Source organism: Dendrobates tinctorius, unplaced genomic scaffold, assembly GCF_039654945.1.
Source record: "Dendrobates tinctorius isolate UK_male_01 unplaced genomic scaffold, ASM3965494v1 ptg000162l, whole genome shotgun sequence".
Lineage (NCBI taxonomy): Eukaryota > Metazoa > Chordata > Amphibia > Anura > Dendrobatidae > Dendrobates > Dendrobates tinctorius.
Genome location: NW_027361829.1, coordinates 72,379,611 through 72,402,993, shown reverse-complemented (window position 1 = coordinate 72,402,993; position 23,383 = coordinate 72,379,611). Strand labels below are relative to the sequence as shown.

At 46.5% G+C, this 23,383-nt stretch overlaps 1 protein-coding gene across 1 annotated transcript; it reads left to right on the top strand.

The window, feature by feature from the left end:
* Positions 1 to 9,319: 9,319 nt before the first annotated feature.
* Positions 9,320 to 22,593, top strand: EIF1B (eukaryotic translation initiation factor 1B). Its single transcript, XM_073550107.1, has 4 exons — positions 9,320 to 9,571; positions 18,371 to 18,534; positions 18,676 to 18,777; positions 20,838 to 22,593. The coding sequence occupies exons 1-4, from the start codon at positions 9,541 to 9,543 to the stop codon at positions 20,880 to 20,882; spliced, it is 342 nt and encodes a 113-aa protein (XP_073406208.1). The 5' UTR covers positions 9,320 to 9,540; the 3' UTR covers positions 20,883 to 22,593.
* The last annotated feature ends 790 nt before the right edge of the window (positions 22,594 to 23,383 follow it).

Sequence of the window (23,383 nt, the reverse complement as noted above, 5' to 3'; positions counted from 1 at the left end):
AAGACAGCGTTTGTCTTGCCAATGGGGCTCTATGAGTTCAACCTGATGCCCTTCGGCCTTGCTACCGCCCAGGGAACCTTCCAACATCTGATGGAACATTGCCTAGGCGATCTGAATTTGGAATCAGTCCTGATATATCTAGACGACATTGTGGTGTTCGGGACCTCATTTGAAGATCATCTTGAAAAGCTGCGTCAAGCACTCTGGCGACTCAGTAGCTACAGCCTGAAAATAAAGTAAAAAAAAATCAACTGTTCCAGAGTCAGATTGAGTATTTGGGGCCCCTGGTGACCCCAGACGGGGTACTTCCTGTGGCCAGTAGGGTTAAGGTGGTACAAGAGTGGCCGCACCCTTGCGACATGCGAGAAGTGCGGGCCTTCCTGGGCCTAGCAGGATACTATCGGCAGTTTATGCCTAAATTCTCACAAGTGGTGGGTCCCCTAAACGAACTTTTAGGAGGGACAGCGCTGGGTCCTCGAAACCGCCCCATTCAATGGGGGCCCCAGCAGGAAAAGGCGTTTGATGAAGTGAAAACCGCCCTAACAAGTGCTCCCTTGTTGGTGTATGCCCGATTTGACACCCCTTTTCTGTTGTACACAGACGGTAGTCTTCATATATTGGGAGTGGTACTAGCACGGGTGCAGGATGGCCAAGAGCGAGTGATTGCCTATGGCAGCAGGTCTTTAAGAGACCCCGAGCAAAATCCGGCTAACTGCAGCTCATTCCGGATGGAATTGCTGGCTCTGGTGTGGGCAATGACAGAACGCTTTGTCGAGTATCTAATAGGAGCTGAGGTACTAGTCATGAAAGATAACAACCCGCTGGCTCACTTAGAGAATGCAAAACTTGGAGCGTTGGACCAGATACCTATCTTCCGAAGTATAGTACACACAAGTTGGGTGGCCACCGGGATGCCCTGTGTCCTGGGTAAAACGCCCTCAGATTGGGCAAAGGTCCAGAATGAGTGCCCGGACATTGCACTAGTGTGCTGTTGGGTACAAAACGAGGTCTGGCCCAGTGCAGAGTACAAGGCGCAACTGTCCATGGAAAGGAATGAAACTACTGCGACAATGGGACAAGTTGTGTGTGGAACGAGGCCTTTTGTATCGTAAGGTGTACCTACCATCTGAGCTGCAGCACTGGTACCAACTGATAATCCCTGTGTGGATGGGTCTGGTGGTTGCTCGTGAGGTGCATGAGAAGGGGGCTCACTTTGGAAGTGAAAAGACACTTCAGTGGTTGGATGGAGTCCTCTATTGCCCCGAGATGGGAGGGATGGTGGCAGATGCATGTCAGTAGTGTCGGGTCTGTGGGCTCAGCAAAAGCCCTGAGCAGCGGGCTCCCACGCAGTCTATTAAGACTTCTGCTCCACTAAAGCTACTCATGATTGACTACATTTTGATAGGGTACTCCTATTGCCTGGTAATGACATCACTTTACCAAGTATGCTGTAGCTGTGCCGACAAGAGACCAGACTGCAAAGTCGTCGGCTGAGGCCGTATGTCGACATTTCTTCCAAGTGTTCAGATGTCCGCAGAGAATGCACTTGGATTAAGGGGCATGCTTCCAGGGGACGCTGATAAGGGAGCTGCACCAGCTGTATGGTATCAAATAGTCGAGAATGCCTTATCACCCCCAGGGTAACAGAGCATGTGAGTGTTTTAATCGGACCCTATTGCAAATGTTGAGGACATTAGAGGGTCAACAGCAGGCACGCTGGCCTGAGTATCTCCCCGAATTGATGTGGGCCTACAATAATAGAGTACACAGCACTACCGGCTATTCATCACACATGGTTGATGTTGATGTTTGGGAGACCTAGCCGGGACATTGAGGATTTGAACATGCCGGATCCCTCCTCCAATCCCCCTCGGACTGCAACCGAATGGATACAAGAACACCGTTGGCGGTTGAGGGTGGTGCATCAGGTGGTGGGTGATCGCCTTTAGCAGGTGGCCCATAGGGACCCGCAACCTGTGCAAACAGAGCTGTTTTCTCTGGGAGATAGAGTGTTGGTGAGGGCAAAACGACGGTCAGAAAAGCTGAGTGACCGATGGAAGGTGACTCCGTATCTGATAAAAAAAACAGGTGAATCCTAAAATTCCAGTGTACGAGGTCGAGCCAGTGGAGACAGGGGGGCCAACCCGTAATTTTCACCGTAACATGCTACAACGGTGCTGGTTTGAAGATTCGGCTCCCATTCCAATGGAGCCAGAGGCCGCGTCCCAAGAGATGGGTACTCTTAATGATCTTGAATTTGATGGTGTGCTTTCTCCCACGCCTGATTACTTGCCCCCTATGACCAATCTGTCCCCATGTGATGAGAGTGTTGAGAATGTGGTGAATCCTGCTGAGGAGAGAGCATCAGGTCAGCTGCTTGGTCCTGACGCTGTCACAGGATGCCGTGCTTCAGGAGGCAAACTCACTCGCGCCCTCTGGCAACTCCACGGAAGAGGCTTCCGCTTCCTCTGGGGCTTCGCCTGTTGGAGTAGGCCTCAGGAGAACTTCTGGATCTACGGCAGGAATACCGCCCCAACGATATGCTCAGGAAGACTTTGAGTGGGGAGGTATGTCGGGGATGCCAACGTCCAGTGGGGTGGCATGTAAGATGGTGAACTGTGATTACACCAGGAGAGCACTAGGACTCTGTGTTGTTTGCCTGTTGCAGTTAAGAGCAGGTGTTGCCAGTGTCCGGGAATCTGTGTGTACTGGGGGGTGGGGCCTAGTGTCGGCTGCCTAGAGCTGTAAGGGAAGCTTCCAGAAGAAGAGAGACTGCCCAGAGAGACACTGTGTGTGTGGAGTAGCTTGTGAGAAACAAAGAGATTGAACACTGTAAGAGACTGTACTGCAACCCTTCATCTTGGGAGCTTGAGACCTTGCTGTGGAACAAAGACTGAGCATGCCTGAGAGCTGTGTGACTGTGGTCTCTGTGGATTCCCTGTTGTGATGAACTGAGAAGCAATATTGGACAGACATTTTATACAGAAACAGGTGTATTGCTTCTAGGAGAATGTGTGAGTACTACAGGAGGAGAGACGGCATCTTGAGGCTACAGAACTATAAGTCCCCAGTGCTTGGGCTCGGCACCGGCCGACAAGACGAGGAACCTTGTGTTGCTGCACCTGATTGGCGCCGAAGATTTGGGACTGGCCGCAGCATATGCAATCTATATGCCTGAGAGGAGACTCACCTCAGGTTAAAGGTACCATAGTCATAGATACCCGGTTATCCCTAGTTGAAGCGCTTAAAGGGAATCTGTCACCCCATTTTCGAACTATAAGCTGCGGCTACCACCATCAGGGGCTTATCTACAGCATTCTGTAATTCTGTAGATAAGCCTCCCGATGTAACCTGAAAGATAAGAAAAACGAGTTAGATTATACTCACCGGGGGGGCCGAGGCAGTGGGTGTCACGGTCCGGTCTGGCGCCTCCCATCTTCTAGAGATGACGTCCTCCTTCTTACTTCTGCCGCGGCTCTTGCGCAGGCATACTTTCTCTGCCCTGTTGAGGGCAGAGTAAAGTACTACAGTGCGCAGGCGCCGGGAAAGGTCAGAGAGGTCCGGCTCCTGTGCACTGCAGTACTCTGCTCTGCCTTCAACAGGGCAGAGCAGTGCGCCTGCGCCGGAGCCGCGATGGGAATCAAAGAAGAGGACGTCATCTTTAGAAGATGGGAGACACCGGATCGGACCGCGACACCCATCGAACCGGATCCGGGACCGCCCCTGGTTGAATATAATCTAACTCGTTTTTCTTATCTTTCAGATTAGGCCTCTTTCACACTTCAGTTATTTGCATCAGTTAAAATCCGCCAAAAAGGCAGACAAGCGGATCCGTTCTCAACTGATGTGAACGGATGGCACAGGATCCGTTTTTAGACGGATCCTGAAAATGAGGAAATTTAAAGGAACCGCTGGCGAGAGAGAGAATTTTTTTTTTTTGTCCGGCAGCCAGACAGAATTTGGGGTTAGTTCAGTGTCTGGAGGATCCGCCGGCCATAAAAACGTTGCAAGCTCCGTTTGGAAATCTTTGAGGATGTTGACGGACACTAACCTTGTGGCGGATCCTCAAAAAAACGGATGCAACGGACGGCAATCAGTCAGGATCCGCCAATAATGAAAGTCAATGGGGAAAAAAACAGATCTGCAAAGAAAAATGGTGGATCCATTTTTTTTCAAATTTGGCGGATCTTGACTGATTGTCAAAAACGGAAGTGTGAAAGAGGCCTTACATTTGGGGATTATCTACAGCATTACAGAATGCTGTAGATAAGCTCCTGATGGCGGTGGCCACATCTTATAGGCCAAAAATGGGGTGACAGATTCCCTTTAAGGACTTTTGTATTATATTTATACTAGATTATGGCCCGATGCTATCGCATCGGGAGGATGCGATAGCATCACACCTCTTGCCATGTTAACCCTCAACACACACACTCCTCTCACCTTTCACCATCTCCACTCACTCTTTCACTCCACATACGACCCCTTCTCTCACTCCGTCTCTCATACTCACGCCGTCATCGCCGCTGCTCCACGATCCCCGACATCTTCTTCCGCCGTCGCCATCCTGGATCCAGACGTTGTCCACGCCGGCGACATGTTCTTGCGGCGACGCCATCTTGAGTATCATGAAATCCCGCGATAGTCAAGATAGCGTCGCCGGAAGAACATGTCGCCGGCGTGGACGACGTCGGGATCCAAAATGGCGTTGGCGAAATCTCGCGAGTTTTCGCCGACGCCATCTTTTTGGATCCCGAGTCGTCCACGCCAGCGACATGTTCTTGCGGCGACGCCATCTTGAATCTCGCGGGATTTCACGAAATCCAAGATGGCGTCGCCGCAAGAACATGTCGGCGGCCTGGAGAACGTCTGGATCCTGGATCGCGGCGGCGGAGGAAGATGTCGGGGCAGCGACGATGACGGTGTGAGTATGAGAAATGGAGTGAGAGAAAGGAACGTATGTGGAGTGAAAGAGTGAGTGGACGTGAGTGGAGGTGAAAGGTGAGAGGAGTGTGTGTTGAGGCGGTGTGGTGTGTTGAGGGTTAACATGTGCGTGTGTGTGGTGACGTCACCGGTTACAACTGGACGGAAGTTGTTACAACCGGAAGCTGCTTAGGGCATTTATTATTATAGATGATGAGGAAGAAGCCGTCTGTTGTTGGCGGTGATGGCGTGTAGAGGCTTCTTCAGCCAATGTAATAGATTTAGAGTTAGGGGATTCGTGTGTGAGACGACGGCGTTTATAAGCCTTAATCTTGTCAAGTCGATGCTGTTTTTCCTCAGGAGTCTCATTAGCACGGCGTTGTTTTTGTCGTAGTGCTAAAGCTGCTTTCCTTTCACTGGCATTGGCATACTGTGCATCGGTATTGAATGGTGGTATTGATAGGGCAGAAACAGATTGCTGATTAGTTATGTCAGTGAACGGCATATGGGATGAAGTGTAGCAGTAAATTGTTCCACATGCTGATGTGGAAGCATCCTGTTGTGAGTCTAATAATAATGATGAGGAAGAGGCCGTCTGTTGTCGGCGGTGACGGCGTGCAGAGGCTTCTTCAGCCAATCTTATGGATTTAGAGTTAGGGGATTCGTGTGTGAGGCGACGGCGTTTATAAGCCTTAATCTTCTCAGGCAATGGTGTTTTTCCTCAGGAGTCTCATTAGCACGGCGTTGTTTTTGTCGTAGTGCTAAAGCTGCTTTCCTTTCACTGGCATTGGCATACTTTTTGTTATGACTCATGTTGGCACAGGTAAAGGAGTCTATTTGGCAGTTATCTGGCAGTGAAGAAGGTGTCCTGGAGTATTGTAGAGTAAACAGATACTAATTGACCCTGTAATTGCCCAGCAGTAGTTATGAAGTGGTAGTGGCAAATTGGCCCTGTAGTTAGACACCGGCAGAGGAGCAAGGCAGCAGTAGTTATGGCGGTAGAGGCAAATTGGCCCTGTAATTAGACACCGGCAGAGGAGCAAGGCAGCAGTAGTTATGGCGGTAGAGGCAAATTGGCCCTGTAATTAGACACCGGCAGAGGAGCAAGGCAGCAGTAGTTATGGCGGTAGAGGCAAATTGGCCCTGTAATTAGACACAGGCAGTGAACAGTCAGAGGAGCAATGCAGCAGTAGTTATGGCGGTAGAGGCAAATTGATCCTGTAATTAGACACCGGCAGAGGAGCAAGGCAGCAGTAGTTATGGCGGTAGAGGCAAATTGATCCTGTAATTAGACACCAGCAGAGGAGCAAGGCAGCAGTAGTTATGGCGGTATTGGCAAATTGGCCCTGTAATTAGACACCAGCAGAGGAGCAATGCAGCAGTAGTTATGGCGGTAGAGGCAAATTGATCCTGTAATTAGACACCGGCAGAGGAGCAAGGCAGCAGTAGTTATGGCGGTAGAGGCAAATTAGCCCTGTAATTAGACACCGGCAGAGGAGCAAGGCAGCAGTAGTTATGGCGGTAGAGGCAAATTGATCCTGTAATTAGACACCGGCAGAGGAGCAATGCAGCAGTAGTTATGGCGGTAGAGGCAAATTAGCCCTGTAATTAGACATCGGCAGAGGAGCAAGGCAGCAGTAGTTATGGCGGTAGAGGCAAATTGGCCCTGTAATTAGACACCGGCAGAGGAGCAAGGCAGCAGTAGTTATGGCGGTAGAGGCAAATTAGCCCAGTAATTAGACACTGGCAGAGGAGCAAGGCAGCAGTAGTTATGGCGGTAGAGGCAAATTAGCCCTGTAATTAGACACCGGCAGAGGAGCAAGGCAGCAGTAGTTATGGCGGTATAGGCAAATTGGCCCTGTAATTAGACACCGGCAGAGGAGCAATGCAGCAGTAGTTATGGCGGTATAGGCAAATTAGCCCTGTAATTAGACACCGGCAGAGGAGCAAGGCAGCAGTAGTTATGGCGGTATAGGCAAATTAGCCCTGTAATTAGACACCGGCAGAGTAGCAAGGCAGCAGTAGTTATGGCAGTATAGGCAAATTGGCCCTGTAATTAGACACCGGCAGTAAACAGGCATAGGACCAAGGCAGCAGTAGTTATGGTGGTACAGGCAATGCCAAGCGTCCGCACAGCAAGTCGGCGTGAGGTAAATGACGCAATTTCACGAATGCAAGATGGCGTCGGCGAAATCTCGCGAGATTTCGCCGACGTCGTTAAGGCTGTGTGCACACGCTGCGGATTAGGTGCGGATTCATCCGCGCGGATTTTGTAAAATCCGCAGGTGAAACCGCAGGTCAAAAGACCTGCGGTTTTACCTGCGGATTGCTCTGCGGTTTTGCCCTGCGGTTTTTCATCTCCTCAATAGAGGAGATGGCAAACCGCAGGAGAATCCGCAGAAAGAATTGACATGTCAATTCTTTCTGCGGATTGAAAACCGCAGATAATCCGCGCGGAAAATTCCGCACCGTCTGCACTGCGGTTTTTGATTCCCATAGGGAATCATGGTACTGTACACCGCAGCAAAAACTGCTGCGGGTCCGCAGCGGCCAAAACCGCTGCGGAACCGCAGCAAAATCCGCAGCGTGTGCACACAGCCTCACACCTCTTGCCATGTTAACCCTCAACACACCACACCGCCTCAACACACACTCCTCACCTTTCACCTCCACTCATGTCCACTCACTCTTTCACTCCACATACGTTCCTTTCTCTCACTCCGTTTCTCATACTCACACCGTCATCGTCGCTGCCCCGACATCTTCCTCCGCCGCCGCGATCCAGGATCCAGACGTTCTCCAGGCCGCCGACATGTTCTTGCAGGACGCCATCTTGGATTTCGTGAAGTCCCGCGATATTCAAGATGGCGTCGCCGCAACAACATGTCGCTGGCATGGGCGACATCGGGATCCAAAATGGCGTCGGCGTAATCTCGCGAGATTTCGCCGACGCCATCTTTTTGGATCCCGATGTCGGCGGCCTGGAGAACGTCTGGATCCTGGATCGCGGCGGCGGAGGAAGATGTCGGGGCAGCGACGATGACGGTGTGAGTATGAGAAACGGAGTGAGAGAAAGGAACGTATGTGGAGTGAAAGAGTGAGTGGACATGAGTGGAGGTGAAAGGTGAGAGTGCGTGTTGAGGCGGTGTGGTGTGTTGAGGGTTAACGTGCGTGTGTGTGTGGTGACGTCACCGGTTACAACTGTACGGAAGTTGTTACAACCGGAAGCTGGTTAGGGCATTTATTATTATAGATGTATTGTTATTGTAGGTTTGTATAGGTTATACTCAGTGTGCCATTCCAAGGGGTCCCTTGGGATCACTACATTCGATTTACACCTGCTCTCTGAGAACCTGAATTGACCTTTCTGATAGGTAAATTTATTTCAAATCAGGGAACCTTGGATTGGCATAGTGATTTCAGCTCCGGCTGAGTGTACTCTATTAGGGTATTCAATCTGTTTCTTCCATAAACTGAGTTCTACTTTATCTGCTGTATGAGTAAAGACTCTTTTGGGATTTCTACATCAGTCTTGGTTTGTGACCCACTGGATCTTATTCGGACCTCCGGTCATTACATTTTCTCTCAAAAATCAGAATAGAAAAATAGTCTCCATCAACACGATCGTGTTTTCTGAGACAGTGGGCGTTATCACATGGCACAGGACCGTAACCGACCAAGGCATGTGCGTCTGTCAAGACAGCCGCTAAGAAGCGCAATGTGAGTTTTGATAACTTCTGATTGTCCCTGCAGTCTAATAGGGGGGTTGAGGTGGTACGCCTGACGTACTGCAGCCACAGTGTGAATGACAACCAACGTGTCACACTCCTTCTCGTGAGACCCAAGTAAGTGACCAAGAAAACTCCCAACTCGTCCCTCAAAACCCAAACAATCCCTGGAACAGCTCCAATAAAAGGAAAACTCGAACAGTATTTACAAACAAATCATCTCTGTGGTAAGGACTAGCAGAAAGTATGACCAAGTGATTTTTATCAGTGTCTGTATTTCCATTCATGACCTCAAAAATAATAACAAATCACTTTTTGGGCAACGTAAAAGATATTAGACGCTGTTACAAAGTAAGCTAAGCACCCACTGAGGGAAAATGGCGACCCGCACACACTACTACACCCAACTCGCCCTCAGAAGAACACAAATGAGGTAAACAGGAGTGCCCCTCCTCCACCCGTCAGTAGCTCACACCCAGCCCTTCCTCCTCTCAGTACAACCAGCCGCGTCTTTCGATTTAGAGCACTGCATTCTGGGATCTGTAGTCAATTCCTGCATCCGCCTCCCTCAAGTCCCTGTACACGTAGACTACTAGGAACTACAACTCCCATGGCATCACATTAGGGTGTGTATAACATGTGACCGGTGGCTAAACAAGCAGCTCAAAAGCCGCAACACGGCCATTTTGTTTTAGACTGCAAAGCGAGCAGGTTACGGCTTTTCTAGGCCTCGTCTCTACTCGTTAGTCCGTGTCCCCGGCCTCTCCCCTCCTCACACAGCTATCGTCTTTGTGCCCGCGCTCTCCACACCAGCACTACTCTGCTCTTCATCGCCGCTCCGGCCGCCGCCAGCCTTTTCATCTGCACTCCGTGCACGTAATAATATCGCATGTCCTCTATCCAGAACCTCAACTCTTTCGGTGAGTAGTCACGGCGACTGTACTGCGCTGTAGGCCCGGGAGAGAAGCTTCTGCCTCCCCACTCGTGCCGGACCGCGCCGTCATCCCGGCTTTACCTCACACTCCATCTATGTCTCCAGTCACAAAATGGCGACATGTGTTAGAGGAGGCGCCGGGATGTCTCCTCTTATCTGGGCTCTAATGGGAGATAGCTAGGGACCTACATGCCGGAGGACCACCCCACCCTTCTGTCTGCACAGGGCGCTGTGGGAGTCCTATGTAGGGAGGAATGCGACACCTGTCATTTCCAGTGCTGGTTACAGGCATGTACACTACCAGAAGGGCTGAGGAATGCGGAGAGTTCGGGGGCAGGTGCGAGGAGGGGTTCACGGGGGCAGGTGCGAGGAGGGGTTCACGGGGGCAGGTGCGAGGAGGGGTTCACGGGGGCAGGTGCGAGGAGGGGTTCACGGGGGCAGGTGCGAGGAGGGGTTCACGGGGGCAGGTGCGAGGAGGGGTTCACGGGGGCAGGTGCGAGGAGGGGTTCACGGGGGCAGGTGCGAGGAGGGGTTCACGGGGGCAGGTGCGAGGAGGGGTTCACGGGGGCAGGTGCGAGGAGGGGTTCACGGGGGCAGGTGCGAGGAGGGGTTCACGGGGGCAGGTGCGAGGAGGGGTTCACGGGGGCAGGTGCGAGGAGGGGTTCACGGGGGCAGGTGCGAGGAGGGGTTCACGGGGGCAGGTGCGAGGAGGGGTTCACAGGGGCTAGGTGCAGAGAGGCTGGGGGCAGGTGTGAGGAGGGGTTCACAGGGGCTAGGTGCAGAGAGGCCGGGGGTAGCTGTGAGGAAGGGTTCACGGGGTAGGTGCAGAGAGGCTGGGGTCAGGTGCGAGGAGGGGTTCACAGGGGCTAGGTGCAGGGGGGCAGGTGCGAGGAGGGGTTCACGGGGGCAGGAGCAGAGAGACCTTCATTCAGGGTTACCTGAGGGTTCATCATATCTATAAGAAACTGTTTTAGCCAGGATCAAAACTAGCGGGGGGAAGAACCTCCTACTGTTCTGCAGAATCTGATATTGCACACCTCAGCTCCTGCAGAACCTTACTGTTTTTCCCATTGCAAAACAAAGTTGGATCCTAAGTGGCCGCCATGGTCACCACCCATCTTGAAAAGTTTCCCCCCTCCCATATACTAATGTGCCACAAACAGGAAGTTGATATCACCAACCATTCCCATTTTAGTTAGGTGTATCAATATAAATGGCTGACCCTGTACAATCAATGCATGATTTGCTGTAAATATTTTCATAATTTGAAAAAGTTATGAAATGTCCTTTAAATGTCTGTTCTGTTCCTGATATAGGATCTTGGCTCCTAGCTGAGATTAATCTTTGCTGCACTTCATGTACATGTTGGGAGTCAGAAGTTGAGTAGTGGCTTGGTGTACTGACTACAAGCACTGGCAGAGATGCTGGGGCAGGTACAGGGAGGGATGTGTACACTGCCTGGATCTGATAATCACAGGATGCTTGGCCACTGTACAGGCTGTGAACCTTGCAATTATGATAACTTGGGGCCGATGTGCTCAGATAAGTGTTTTGTTTGATCACTGAGCAACAATTCAGGGTCCTCAATCAAATATTGCTTAAAGGGTTTGCCACCCACTTTAAATAAAGTAAACACTAATGGGCCCAGGGGGGTGTACTTAAAGGGAACCTGTCACCTGGTGTGAATAAAGAAATATGACCACCTTTCAATGTTGATAGCATTATAGAATGCTGTATATCTGCCCGAAACCTAAGGGATAAGAAAAGACTTCTAATTTAATCTCCTGGGAGGTACGATGGGTGTTGCTCTTTTTGGATCGGCATCTCCCTTGCGATGCCGTCCTCCATGCTTTGTGTGCGTCATCCAGTTTCTCATGCATTGCGCTCCTGCTGAGGCATACTTCTCTGCCCTGACTAGGGCAGAGTAAACTACTGCAGTGCACATGCACCCGAGCTCTTTGACCTATCCTGGTGCCTGCATGCTGCAGTACCATATATAAGCGGAGATTTTCAGCCCATTTTTTTTTTGGCTGAAAGTCCCCCTCTTGGCTTATATTCGACTCATATACACCAGGGTGGGGGGGTGTCAGGTCATACTTACTCGTCCTGGCACGGTCTCTGTAGCCCCCAGCTTCTCCACGATCTGCCTTCAGCGGTCACATGGTACTGCTCACTACACTCACGAATATGCGCATATTCATGAGTTTAATGAGCGGTACCACGTGACCGCTGGAGGCAGGAAGGGAGATCGCGGAGAAGGAGAAACTGGAGACTGCAGAGACCGTGCCAGGACGGGTAAGTATAGCAATACTCTCCTGTCCGGGGTCCATCGCTGCTTGCTGCTGTCTGGCACGTCATCTGTCAGTGACGTTCAGACAGAAGAGGGCGCGGTGACGTGGCTAGTGCGCGCTGCGCACCCTGCAGTCTGAACGTCACTGGCAGATGATATACCAGACAGAAGCAAGCAGCGATGGACTGGGGGACAGGTGAATCTCAGGTGACAGCAGCACCTGGCCCAGAGCGACGGAGAGGTGAGTGTCACTTTTTTTTTTTTTTTTTTTTTTTTTTTTTTATTGCGGCAGCACATGGGGGCATAATCTATGGAGCATCTTATAGGGGCAACATATAGGGGTATAATCTATGGAGCATCTTATAGGGGCAACATATAAGGGTATGATCTATGGAGCATCTTATAGGGGCAACTATAATCTATGGAGCATCTTATGGGGGCAGCATATAGGGGTATAATCTATGGAGCATCTTATGGGGGCAGCATATATGGGTATAATCTATGGAGCGTCTTATGGAGGCATAATCTATGGAGCATCTTATAAGGCCATAACCTTTATGGAGCAGCATATGGGGCATATTATTCTATGGAGCATCTTATGGGGCTATCATGAACTGTATGGAGCATTATGTGGGGCTCCTGATTCAATATGGATATACAAAAACATTTAACCTACTGATGTCTCAATTAATTTTACTTTTATTGGTATCCATTCTTATTTTTTAAATTTACCAGTAGCTGCTGCATTTTCCACCCTAGGCTTATACTCGACTTAAGTTTTTCACAGTTTTTTGTGGCGAAATTGGGGGGGGGGGGGGTGCAATCACGTGATGCATGTCACCGGTGTGCGCATTTCCAGCTGGATGTCTAGAGTTTGACAGCGGCATTTAACTAGTTAATAGCCGCAGGCAGATCGCAGTTCCGCCCGTGGCTATTTCGGTCACATACAGTCATATGTAAAAGTTTGGGCATCCCTATTAATGTTAACCTTTTTTCTTTATAACAATTTTGGTTTTTGCAACAGGTATTTCAGTTTCATATATCTAATAACTGATGGACTCGGTTATATTTCTGGATTCAAATGAGGTTTATTGTACTAACAGAAAATGTGCAATCTGCATTTAAACAAAATTTGACCGGTGCAAAAGTATGGGCACCCTTATCATTTTCTTGATTTGAACACTCCGAACTACTTTTTACTGACTTCCTGAAGTACTAAATTGGTTTTGTAACCTCATTGAGCTTTGAACTTCATAGCCAGGTGTATGAAATCATGAGAAAAGGTATTTAAAGTGGCCACTTGCAAGTAGTTCTCCTCTTTGATTCTCCTATGAAGAGTGGCATCATGGGCTCCTCATAACAACTCTCAAATGATCTGAAAACAAAGATTATTCAACATAGCTTTTCAGGGGAAGGATACTAAAAGTTGTCTCAGAGATTTAACCAGTCAGTTTCCACTGTGAGGAACATAGTAAGGAAATGGAAGAACACAGGTACAGTTCTTGTTAAGCCCAGAAGTGGCAGGCCAAGAAAAATATCAGAAAGGCAGAGAAGAATGGTGAGAACAGTCAAGGACAATTCACAGACCACCTCCAAAGACCTGCAGCATCATCTTGCTGCAGATGGTGTCACTGTGCATCGGTCAACAATACAGCGCATGCATAACGCCTTTTTGTATGACCAAACAACTCAATCTTTGTTTCATCAGTTCACAGGACCTTCTTCCAAAATGTACCTGGCTTGTCCAAATGTGCTTTTGCATACCTCAGGCGACTCTGTTTGGCGTGCTTGCAGAAACGGCTTCTTTCGCATCACTCTCCCATACAGCTTCTCCTTGTGCAAAGTGCGCTGTATTGTTGACCGATGCACAGTGACACCATCTGCAAACCCCGCCTCCAGTAAGGTGAATTTAAATAATGGGGAACCTGGGTAACATTAACAATGGTGGGCCCTGCAATAGGGAAGTGGAGACCTCCTGTACTCCCCTGAGCCAGTGTCCCTGCACTCCTAATGTTCCCTATGCTGGTTCTGCACCGGGCGACGCACAGGAACCTAAAAACCCTAGCTCGCCCTGAACCTAAACCCTCACTAGGGAATTGGTCGGTGCGGAAACTAATCCCACCACTGCACTAAACACGCATGAGGGAAAATGACAATACAGGGGAAACACCACTTAGCTTTGCTTTGTTGCGTATGCACCTAGCAACAGAGCCCACCACCTGTGTGCATCTTCTCCTCCACCTGGATCCATCACCATAGTGCAGCCTCGGAGCAGAGTCCAGTAACAGAGTCCCAAAGATGAGTTCAGCTCCTGCCGAAAAAGTCAAGCATGCTTGAGTCCAGCTCTCAGCAACCAAGTCCCACATGCTGAGTGCAACTCTCTCCATAGTCATCACTCCATCAAGCCATGCAAGCACTTCCTGCCGACACCATAAACTGTGACTCCACCACGCCATGCCAGCCCTTCTTGCAGACCACATAGCTGCCACTCGTCCCCTCTGGCTGGGCTGCGCAGGACTCATATTCAGCTCCTTCATCACCCAGGCTTGCTTCCCAAATGACGAACACAATATCACCAACAGTCATCAAACACACCTGAACTCTTTTATAGAGCCTAACACCTGATTTATAATTACGTGCACTAAACCAAAGAAACTAAAGTGCACTACCGCTCACCACCACGGGGCAATTTAGAATGAACGATACCACGTGTAATAATTCTAATGGCCACCGGGGGCAATCAACCCACTTTGGCACCAAGCCAAAGGGAAACAAAAGTTCACTTATCCATTTAATCTGTCATATCCACGCTGGATCATGACAGCTGGAATGACAAAGGCTTAAGATCTGCTGCCTCATTTGCACATAAATTTAAACAGATTTCTCAGTAATGGATTATTGGACTGGCCATGTGAAGGTATTGGCGGCTTAGCCCCCCGTGGCTACGATCGCTCTGATTGGCTGTTTCACTTTTAACAGCCAATCAGAGCAATTGTAATGTTTCACCAATGAAACTTGGTGAAATATTACAATCCAGCCATGGCCGATGCTGCAATAGCATCTGCTCCCCCCCCCCCCTTCCTTCCACTCCCCACCGCCTTCCGATCACCCCCCCGGTACCTTCCAAGGCACGGTGTCCCGCTGCCATTTTCCAAAATGGCGGGAGCATGCGCAGTGCGCCCGCCGAATCTGCTGGCAAGCAGATTCATTCATTCATTCATTCATTCATTCATTCAGTGACAGTTTCACAGTGATCAAAATAAAAAAAGTAAATTAACCCCCTGTTTATCGCCCCCATAGGTAGGGACAAATAATAAATTAAAGAAAATCCCCCCCCCCTTGTTTTGGGGTTAGGGTTGAGTTAGAATTGAGGGGTTTCCACTATTTAGCCACATCAGGGGGTCTCCAAACACGACATGGCGCCACCATTGATTCAGCCAATTTTGCATTCAAAAAGTCAAATGGTGCTCCCTCCCTTCTGAGCCCTGACGTGTGACCAAACAGTGGTTACCCCCATATATGGGGTACCAGCGTACTCCAGACAAACTGGACAACAACTTTTGGGTCCAATTTCTCCTGTTAGCCTTGTGAAAATAAAAAAAATTGCGGGCTAAAAAATCATTTTTGAGGAAATAAAATGATTTTTTTATTTTCACGGCTCTGCGTTAACTCCTGGGAAGCACTTGGGGATTCAGAGTGCTCACCACACATCTAAGTTCCTTGTGGGATCTAGCTTCCAAAATGGGGTCACTTGTGGGGGAGCTCCAATGTTTAGGCACACAGGGGCTCTCCAAACACAGCATGGTGTCCGCTAACGATTGGAGCTAATTTTCATTTCAAAAAGTCAAATGGTGCTCCTTCCCTTCTGAGCCCTGCTGTGTGCTCAAACAGTGGTTTCCCCCCACCCCCCACATACTGGGTTTCGGCGTACTCAGGACAAATTGGACAACGGTGACCCCCCCCCCCCATATCAAGTTATCGCTGGTCACTCTGTGGTTGTCATAGCAAGTGAGCATTTCTGCTACATGCAGGTGTTCTGATTGCCTGTATGTAGCAGAACTGATCAGACAACTGCAGCTTCTAGTCTCCTAAAGAGACTACTGAAGCATGCAGAAAGTGAAAGTTTTTACAAATATATAGTTCAAATCACCCCCCCCCTTTCGCTCCCCATTCAAAATAAAACCACAAAATTCAGACCTTTGGTATCGCCGTATTCAGAATACCTCTATCCATCTATATAAAAAATAAGCCCCATTAGTAAACTGCAGAGCGAGAAAATTCTAAATGCCAAATGTGTGTTTTGTTTTCACCACTTAGCCCCTTCTTGACCCATGTCGCCTACATAACCCCCCCCCCGGGCTACGGTCACTCTGATTGGCTGTTTCACTTCCAACAGCCAATCAGAGCAATTGTAGTATTTCACCAATGAAACTTGGTGAAATATTTTACAATCCTGCCATGGCCGATGCTGCAATATCATCGGCCATGGCTGGAGACAGTGATCAGACCCACCACCGACCGATGGGGGCGATATGCCCCTGCCACCGACATCTGCTCCCCCTGCCTTCCGCTCCCCCAGTACCTCCTGAGTCCCGGTGTCCCTCCTGCATCGTCCATGGGCGCCGCCATCTTCCAAAATGGCGGGCGCATGCACAGTGCGCCCGCCGAATCGGCCGGCAGATTCATTATTTCCAGGTACATTTTAATCACTGTGATAGACCCTATCACAGTGATCAAAATAAAAAAAATAGTAAATAACCCCTTCATAGGTAGGAACAAATAATGAAATAAAATATATTTTTATTCTTCGGTTGGGGTTGGGATTAGGGTTAGAGGTGGGTTGGGGTTAGGGTTGGAGTTAGAATTGAGGGGTTTCCACTTTTTACGCACATCAGGGGGTCTCCAAGCGCGACATGGCATCACCATTGATTCCAGCCAATTTTGCATTCAAAAAGTCAAACGGTGCTCCCTCCCTTCTGAGCCCCGACGTGTGCCCAAACAGTGGTTTACCCCAACATATGGGGTATCAGCGTACTCAGGAAAAATTGCACGGCAACTTTGGGGGTCTAATTTCTCCTGTTACTCTTGGTAAAATAAAAAATTGGGGATTAAATTATTTTTGTGGGAAATTTTTTATTTTCACGGCTCTGCGTTATAAACTTCTGTGAAGCACTGGGGGGGGGGGGTTCAAAGTGCTCACCACACATCTAGATAAGTTCCTTGCAGTATCTAGTTTTCAAAATGGGGTCACTTGAGGGGGAGCTCCAATGTTCAGGGGCTCTCCATACGTGACATAGTGTCCTCTAACGGAGCTAATTTTCCATTCAAAAAGTCAAATGGCGCTCTTTCCCTTCCGAGCTCTGTCGTGCGCCCAAAGAGTGGTTTATGACTACATATGATGTATCAGTGTACTCAGGAGAAATTGCCCAACAAATTTCAGGATCCATTTTATCCTGTTGCCCATGTGAAAATGAAAAAATTGATGCTAAATGAATTTTTGTTTGAAAAATTAAAACATCCTATTTTTTCCTTCCAAGTTGCTTTAGTTCCTGTGAAGCACTTGAAGGGTTAATCATCTTCTTGAGTGTAGTTTTGAGTAGCATGAGGGGTGCAGTTTTTAGAATGGTGTCACTTTTGGGTATGTTCTGTCATAGACCCCCTCAAAGTGATTTCATGTGAGGTGGTCCCTAAAAAAAAAAAAAAAAAAAAATGGTTTTGTAAATTTTGTTATAAAAATGAGATCGCTGGTCAAATTTTAACCCTTATAATTTAACTTCCTAGCAAAAAAAAGTGTTTCCAAAATTGTGCTGATCTAAAGTAGACATGTGGGAAATGTTTATTAACTATTTTGTGTCACATAACTCTGGTTTAACAGAATAAAAACTCAGATTTGAAAATTGCAAAATTTTCAACAAATTTCCGTTTTTTTCACAAACGTAAAATTATCGACTTAAGTTTACCACTAACATGAAGCCCAATATGTCACGAAAAAACTATCTCAGAATCGCTAGGATCCGTTGAAGCGATCCTGGGTTGTTACCTCAGAAAGCGACACTGGTCAGAATTGCAAAAAATGGCCAGTTCATTAAGGTCAAAATAGGTTGGGTCATGAAGGGGTTAAATGAAGAACCTTGACATGTCTGTCTATCAACTCTGTAGTGACCTGGAGAATAATAACAGGTCAGTTTTAGCATTTAGTGAACATGGTAAAAAAACAAAACAAGTGTGGAATTTTTTTTTTTTTTTTTTTTCTCACTGCACTTGGAATTTTTGTTCCCCGTTTTCCAGTACACGCTATGTTAAAACCATTTGTGTTGTTCAAAAGTACTACTTGTCCCACAAAAAACAAGCTCCTCACATGGCCTTTTGACCGAAAAATAATAGTTATGACTCTGGGAAGAAGGGGGGAGCAAAAAACAAAGATGAAAATACCTCCGTTAAGGGGTTAAACTGTCTTAACAAAACCTGCATACATAAAATTGTATTTTCTTTCAGACCCCTTTGCTGATGCAACTAAGGGTGACGACTTACTCCCGGCAGGGACTGAAGATTATATCCATATAAGAATTCAACAACGAAACGGCAGAAAGACTCTGACCACTGTACAGGGTATTGCAGATGATTACGACAAAAAGAAACTTGTAAAAGCCTTTAAGAAGGTAACTGTTTCACTTTGACTTTTTCTAACTACATAATAAACTGGCTATGGTACTGATGATTCAGCAGACACTGTAATAAAATGCAGATTGCTATGAAGTGACCCTTTTGTTACAGCTTTTATTTTTCCTTTACCTTTGTAGAAGTTTGCCTGTAATGGTACTGTGATTGAACATCCAGAATACGGTGAAGTCATTCAACTTCAGGGTGACCAAAGGAAAAACATCTGTCAGTTTCTTATGGAGGTAAGTAGTCCTGGTTGGCTTATAAAGGACTTGAGTTGCTCTTACTGTTGAACCTTGGGAAGATTTTTTTTATTCCTTTTTAATACTCCTTACAAATCAATTCATATGACTTTAAGCACTGCAGCAACTCCTTCCTTAGACTATTGTGAGCTAGCAATATATCAGTTTAAAGTTCATCCCATCCGTTACATTTATACATTCTGACCCTTAAGAATTCTGTGTTTGACAACCACACTAGTAAATGTGGAATGGATGTGGTCATCCTGTTTACAGGAAGTCAATGTATCCAATCCATCCTAGCTGCTCACTCCTGCCCTTTCTACAAAGCTGTACCCTTCTCCCTTACCATAAACAGTTATAAAACAGGCTAAAGTAATACTTTGCTGCCCATGGCAACCAGTCATAAAGCAGCTTTTATTTTGTATTCTGCTCTGAAAAGGTGCATGTGTTGCTGTTTGCAAAGACTGTCTTGAATATGCTTAGTCTACTTTTGTAGAGAAATCTTTCTGGTGCAGAAGGGGAAGGTAATAAAAGGAAAAAAAAGAAACTCTGCTGCAGTTCTAGTGGACTCTGAGCTACTGGTCAGGAAACTCAAAGCAAATGACTCCTGACAGCAACAAGTTAATAATTCTTAATAAGGACTTAGTCATCAAGACGAGCATTGTTCATGCAATTCTTGATGAGGGTTGTTTAAGTCAAACATCCATTAAGAGATGTGTGCCTCCTTATGAATCCAGTGTCTGAAAAGTGCTATGTGCTTCACCATGAACTTCAGACAGGCACTAGGGTAAAATTCCTGGTGCAAGGCATACCACAGCTGGTCATTAATGAGTAGTTCTGGTGGTATGCCCCTGCTCAACCAGTTTATATTGAGCTAGGCAAAATAGGAGTGAAGATCCCAAGTCACAACTTCTGGACAACCTTGATGAGCAAAAAAACCTCTATTGGTATGTTAATCTTTGCACTTCTTGCCCATTAGATGATCTCTCCTGATTGCATCAATTTTTAGTTGGCGTTAAGCCTTATCTTTTGGGGGAATTTTAAACCCACTGTTCTGTTTTTGCATGTTCCTGCACACCTTAAGTGTCTGTCATTCTCATTAACTTATATAGAAGAAATTCTAAATGGCTAATCTTTGTCTTTAAAGGGAACCTGTGCCACTGCCTTTCAGGGCTTATCTACAGCATTCTATAAAGCTGTAAATAAGCATCCGGTCCGACCTGAAATTTGAGAGAAATTTTATTATACTTGGTTGGGGAGGGTGCTTCTGGTCTGATGGGTGTCGCAGGTCTGGGTCCAGTGCCTCCCATCTTCTTGCAACACTGTCCTCCTGCTTGCTTCATGGCTCCCAGGCATTGCGCTCCTACTGCAGTGCGCAGGCGCCGGGAAAGATCAGAGGCCCAGCGCCTACGCACTGCAGTACTTCTGCCCTGAACAGGGCAGCAAAGTACGCCTGCACAGGATTGCGATGCCGGGGAGCGATGAAGCAAGCAGGAAGGCGGCATCGCAAGAAGATGGGAGGCCCCGGACCTGCAATACCTACTATCTACAGCATTATAAAATGCTGTAGATAAGCCCTGAAAGGCAGTGGCCGTATCTTCGGCATCAACTGATCTCATTCATTTTTAAAATTGAAAGTAGACGATGCTTACCCATCAATTATTTGGTCCAGGACACCCCTTTAAGTCTAAGGCTGAGTCATCAAGGCTAGTGTGCCAATTATAATGAACTTTTAGCGCTTCTTATTCGAACTCTGAGCAAGATCATCTTTTAGTTGCCATGCTCTACTGCAAGAAATGTACAGGAGTCGGGCATTGGTGTACACTTCTGTTATTTCCACTTTTGATTGTGCATGTCAACACCCCCACATGGCCAAGCTCCACCCACTTGTAAAATTTTGCCGCAGTCCAAGCTAGTTAACTTCTCGTAGTTAAGAGTTGTGCAAAGATATTGCGATATTTAAAGCACTAACATGAACTGTTGTAAACCACTTGATGTAAACTTATTGTGCACAACATGAACTTGTAATTTCCACTTTTTTTTTTTTTTTTTTTTTGCAGATTGGCATTGTTAAGGAAGAACAGCTGAAGGTCCATGGTTTCTGAGATGTAAATTACTGTATATCCTCATTCTCTCCTGCCAAGGCTGGCACTCAAAAATAAATAAATGAATATTTGCAGTACAAGTGCTGTGCAAATTAATTGGGACAAAGCATTTTTTTTAAGTAAAATCGTAAGTTGGTTACCAGTCAGTGATTCAAACCAGTTTTAACTGCTTTGAACAGGTGTGAGTGTACAACCTTGAGTAATAAAATGTGGTTTGACTGGTTTTAGTCAGAAAATAACAGCTAGCTGCCCCCTCAGCTTCAGTTGACAGCTTGTTTCTGTGAGGAGTGGTTTAGTGTACTTTTTCTCTGTGTGATTTGTGCCTGTAAAAATGGATGTTACTCCAGAGAAGAGGTTTACAATTATTACTCTTAATGAACATACAAGTCTGACTGCAAGAGAAATCGCTTCCACCGTTGGTATTGGAAAATCTACCGTTTCAAGAATAATTCGCAGACACAATGAAACTGGATCGTTTTCTCCAAATCGAAAAGGGAAATGTGGAAGAAAAAGGAAAACGACACAAAGAACTGATAAAACACTTGTCAGAAATAGTAAAATTAATGCAAGAAAAACAAGTAAAGACCTCCAAAGAGACTTGTTCGCTGCAGGTATTGATATTAGCGATTCGACTGTACGGCGCAGGCTTCTGGAAGCTGGTCGGAGGGCAACAAAGCCAGTAAAGAAACTAACATCTCCAACGAAGGCAAACAAGTCGCATGGGCAAAAAAATATAAATCTTGGACAACTAGCCAGTGGAAAAAGGTAATTTTCAGTGATGAAAGCCATCTTTTTGTTCAAGGTTACAGAGCAAATGTTAGAAGCAAAAATGAACCATTGTTGAATATGATCAGCTTGCAAACTGTAAAACACCCTCAAACTAATGTTTTGGGGCTTTTTTACAGCTGATGGTACAGGGAGCTTATTTCCTTTTGATGGTATGATGAATTCATCCAAACACAGTTTTATTGTGCCATTCATGCATAAATTTGAAGGGACATTCCAACAAAATTTGGCTCCATGCCACAATTACAAGTGTGAAGAAATTCCTGGAAGAAAATAAAAGTGCTGGACTGGCCTGGCAATTCACCAGACTTAAATCTTAAAGAAAATTTGTGGAGCATTGTGAAGAGACGTCTTGGCAAAATGAACTGTACAACCAAAGAACGCATGATAAACAGTGCCATACAAATGTGGTTCCATGATGAAGAATTAAAGAATTTATGCAAAAACTTGGTAGAATCAATGCCAAAATGCATTGAAAATCTCATCTGCTAATGGAGGACATATTTCTTACTAAAATCAGTATGTAACAGTGCATTATAACATGTTATTAAATATTCAAAAATGTGTCTTGGTTTTATTTTGCTTTGTCCCAATTAATTTGCACAAAGGACTTTTAATATGTCTGAGCATTCAACTCTAGGTCCTTTTGTGCATGATTATCGAACGTGTGTAAAGAGTAGGCTAGTAACAAAACAAAAAATAGCTGTAAGATGGTAGGTTGGAACAAAAGGTTTTAGCACATTTCCAATGGAAATGTTTTAGTGATCTGTCAACTTCTTTTTCCACTTGATTTGATGTTTTTGTTGTATTAAAACATGTTTGTTGCTGCCTATGTTGGCTTTTGTTTTAATTTCTGAACATTATGTGCAATTTACAATGAATAATGTTCTTACAATAAACTTCTACTAGTTGTCTTTATAGTGAAGGTGACTATCTGGCCTGACTTAGATTACGGTGTCTGTTTATAACAAGTCAAACCACCGTTCATATGTGAGCATTTATAACAGAAATGTTAACTTGTTAAAGAAATGCTCTTGTGGAGGGAGGTGAAGTTTGGCAAGTAAGGGGAGAGAGATACTTGCTATATATATATATATTTGTATGTATTCTCCTTGGCCTTCAGTAGGTTCCATGGCCAAAATAAGCCTTTATTTCCAAGAAGGCTTTCCATGCATGTAGTGGTGTACTGCATGGCAGAGTCACACATGGTTTTATTAATCTGAAGGGGTTCTCACTACAAGCCTTGTATGGGTCAATACATGTGTGGCGACTTTAACTGTGTATCAGGAAAAAAAATAGCATTTTATTAAAATGAGACAGAATATAACTACCGTTGAAGATAAATGAGAACTGCTGTATGATTAAGTGAAATGCCACATGTATTTTAGCTCAGAAGTTGCAGTGTCAAAAAGACAAGGAACCAGACCACTATCTGAGGAGAGTCTTGACTGTAGTGAGATGCAAAGATGATTGGTCACATCTTACTTGTAATTGGTCACTTTTATATTTGTAATTTGTACTTGCCAAGACAGATTTGGGCACTTTGTATTTCAAGTAGGCAAAATATCACTTTTTACAGTAATATATAAAGTCAGGTCACTGAAACACACTTTATGCCTGAATAAGCTAACCAGATATCACCATTCAAATTAGTCTAACAATGGCCAAGGACTTAATCACAAGGCTAAAGAGGGCAAAAAAGTTCCAATTATGTA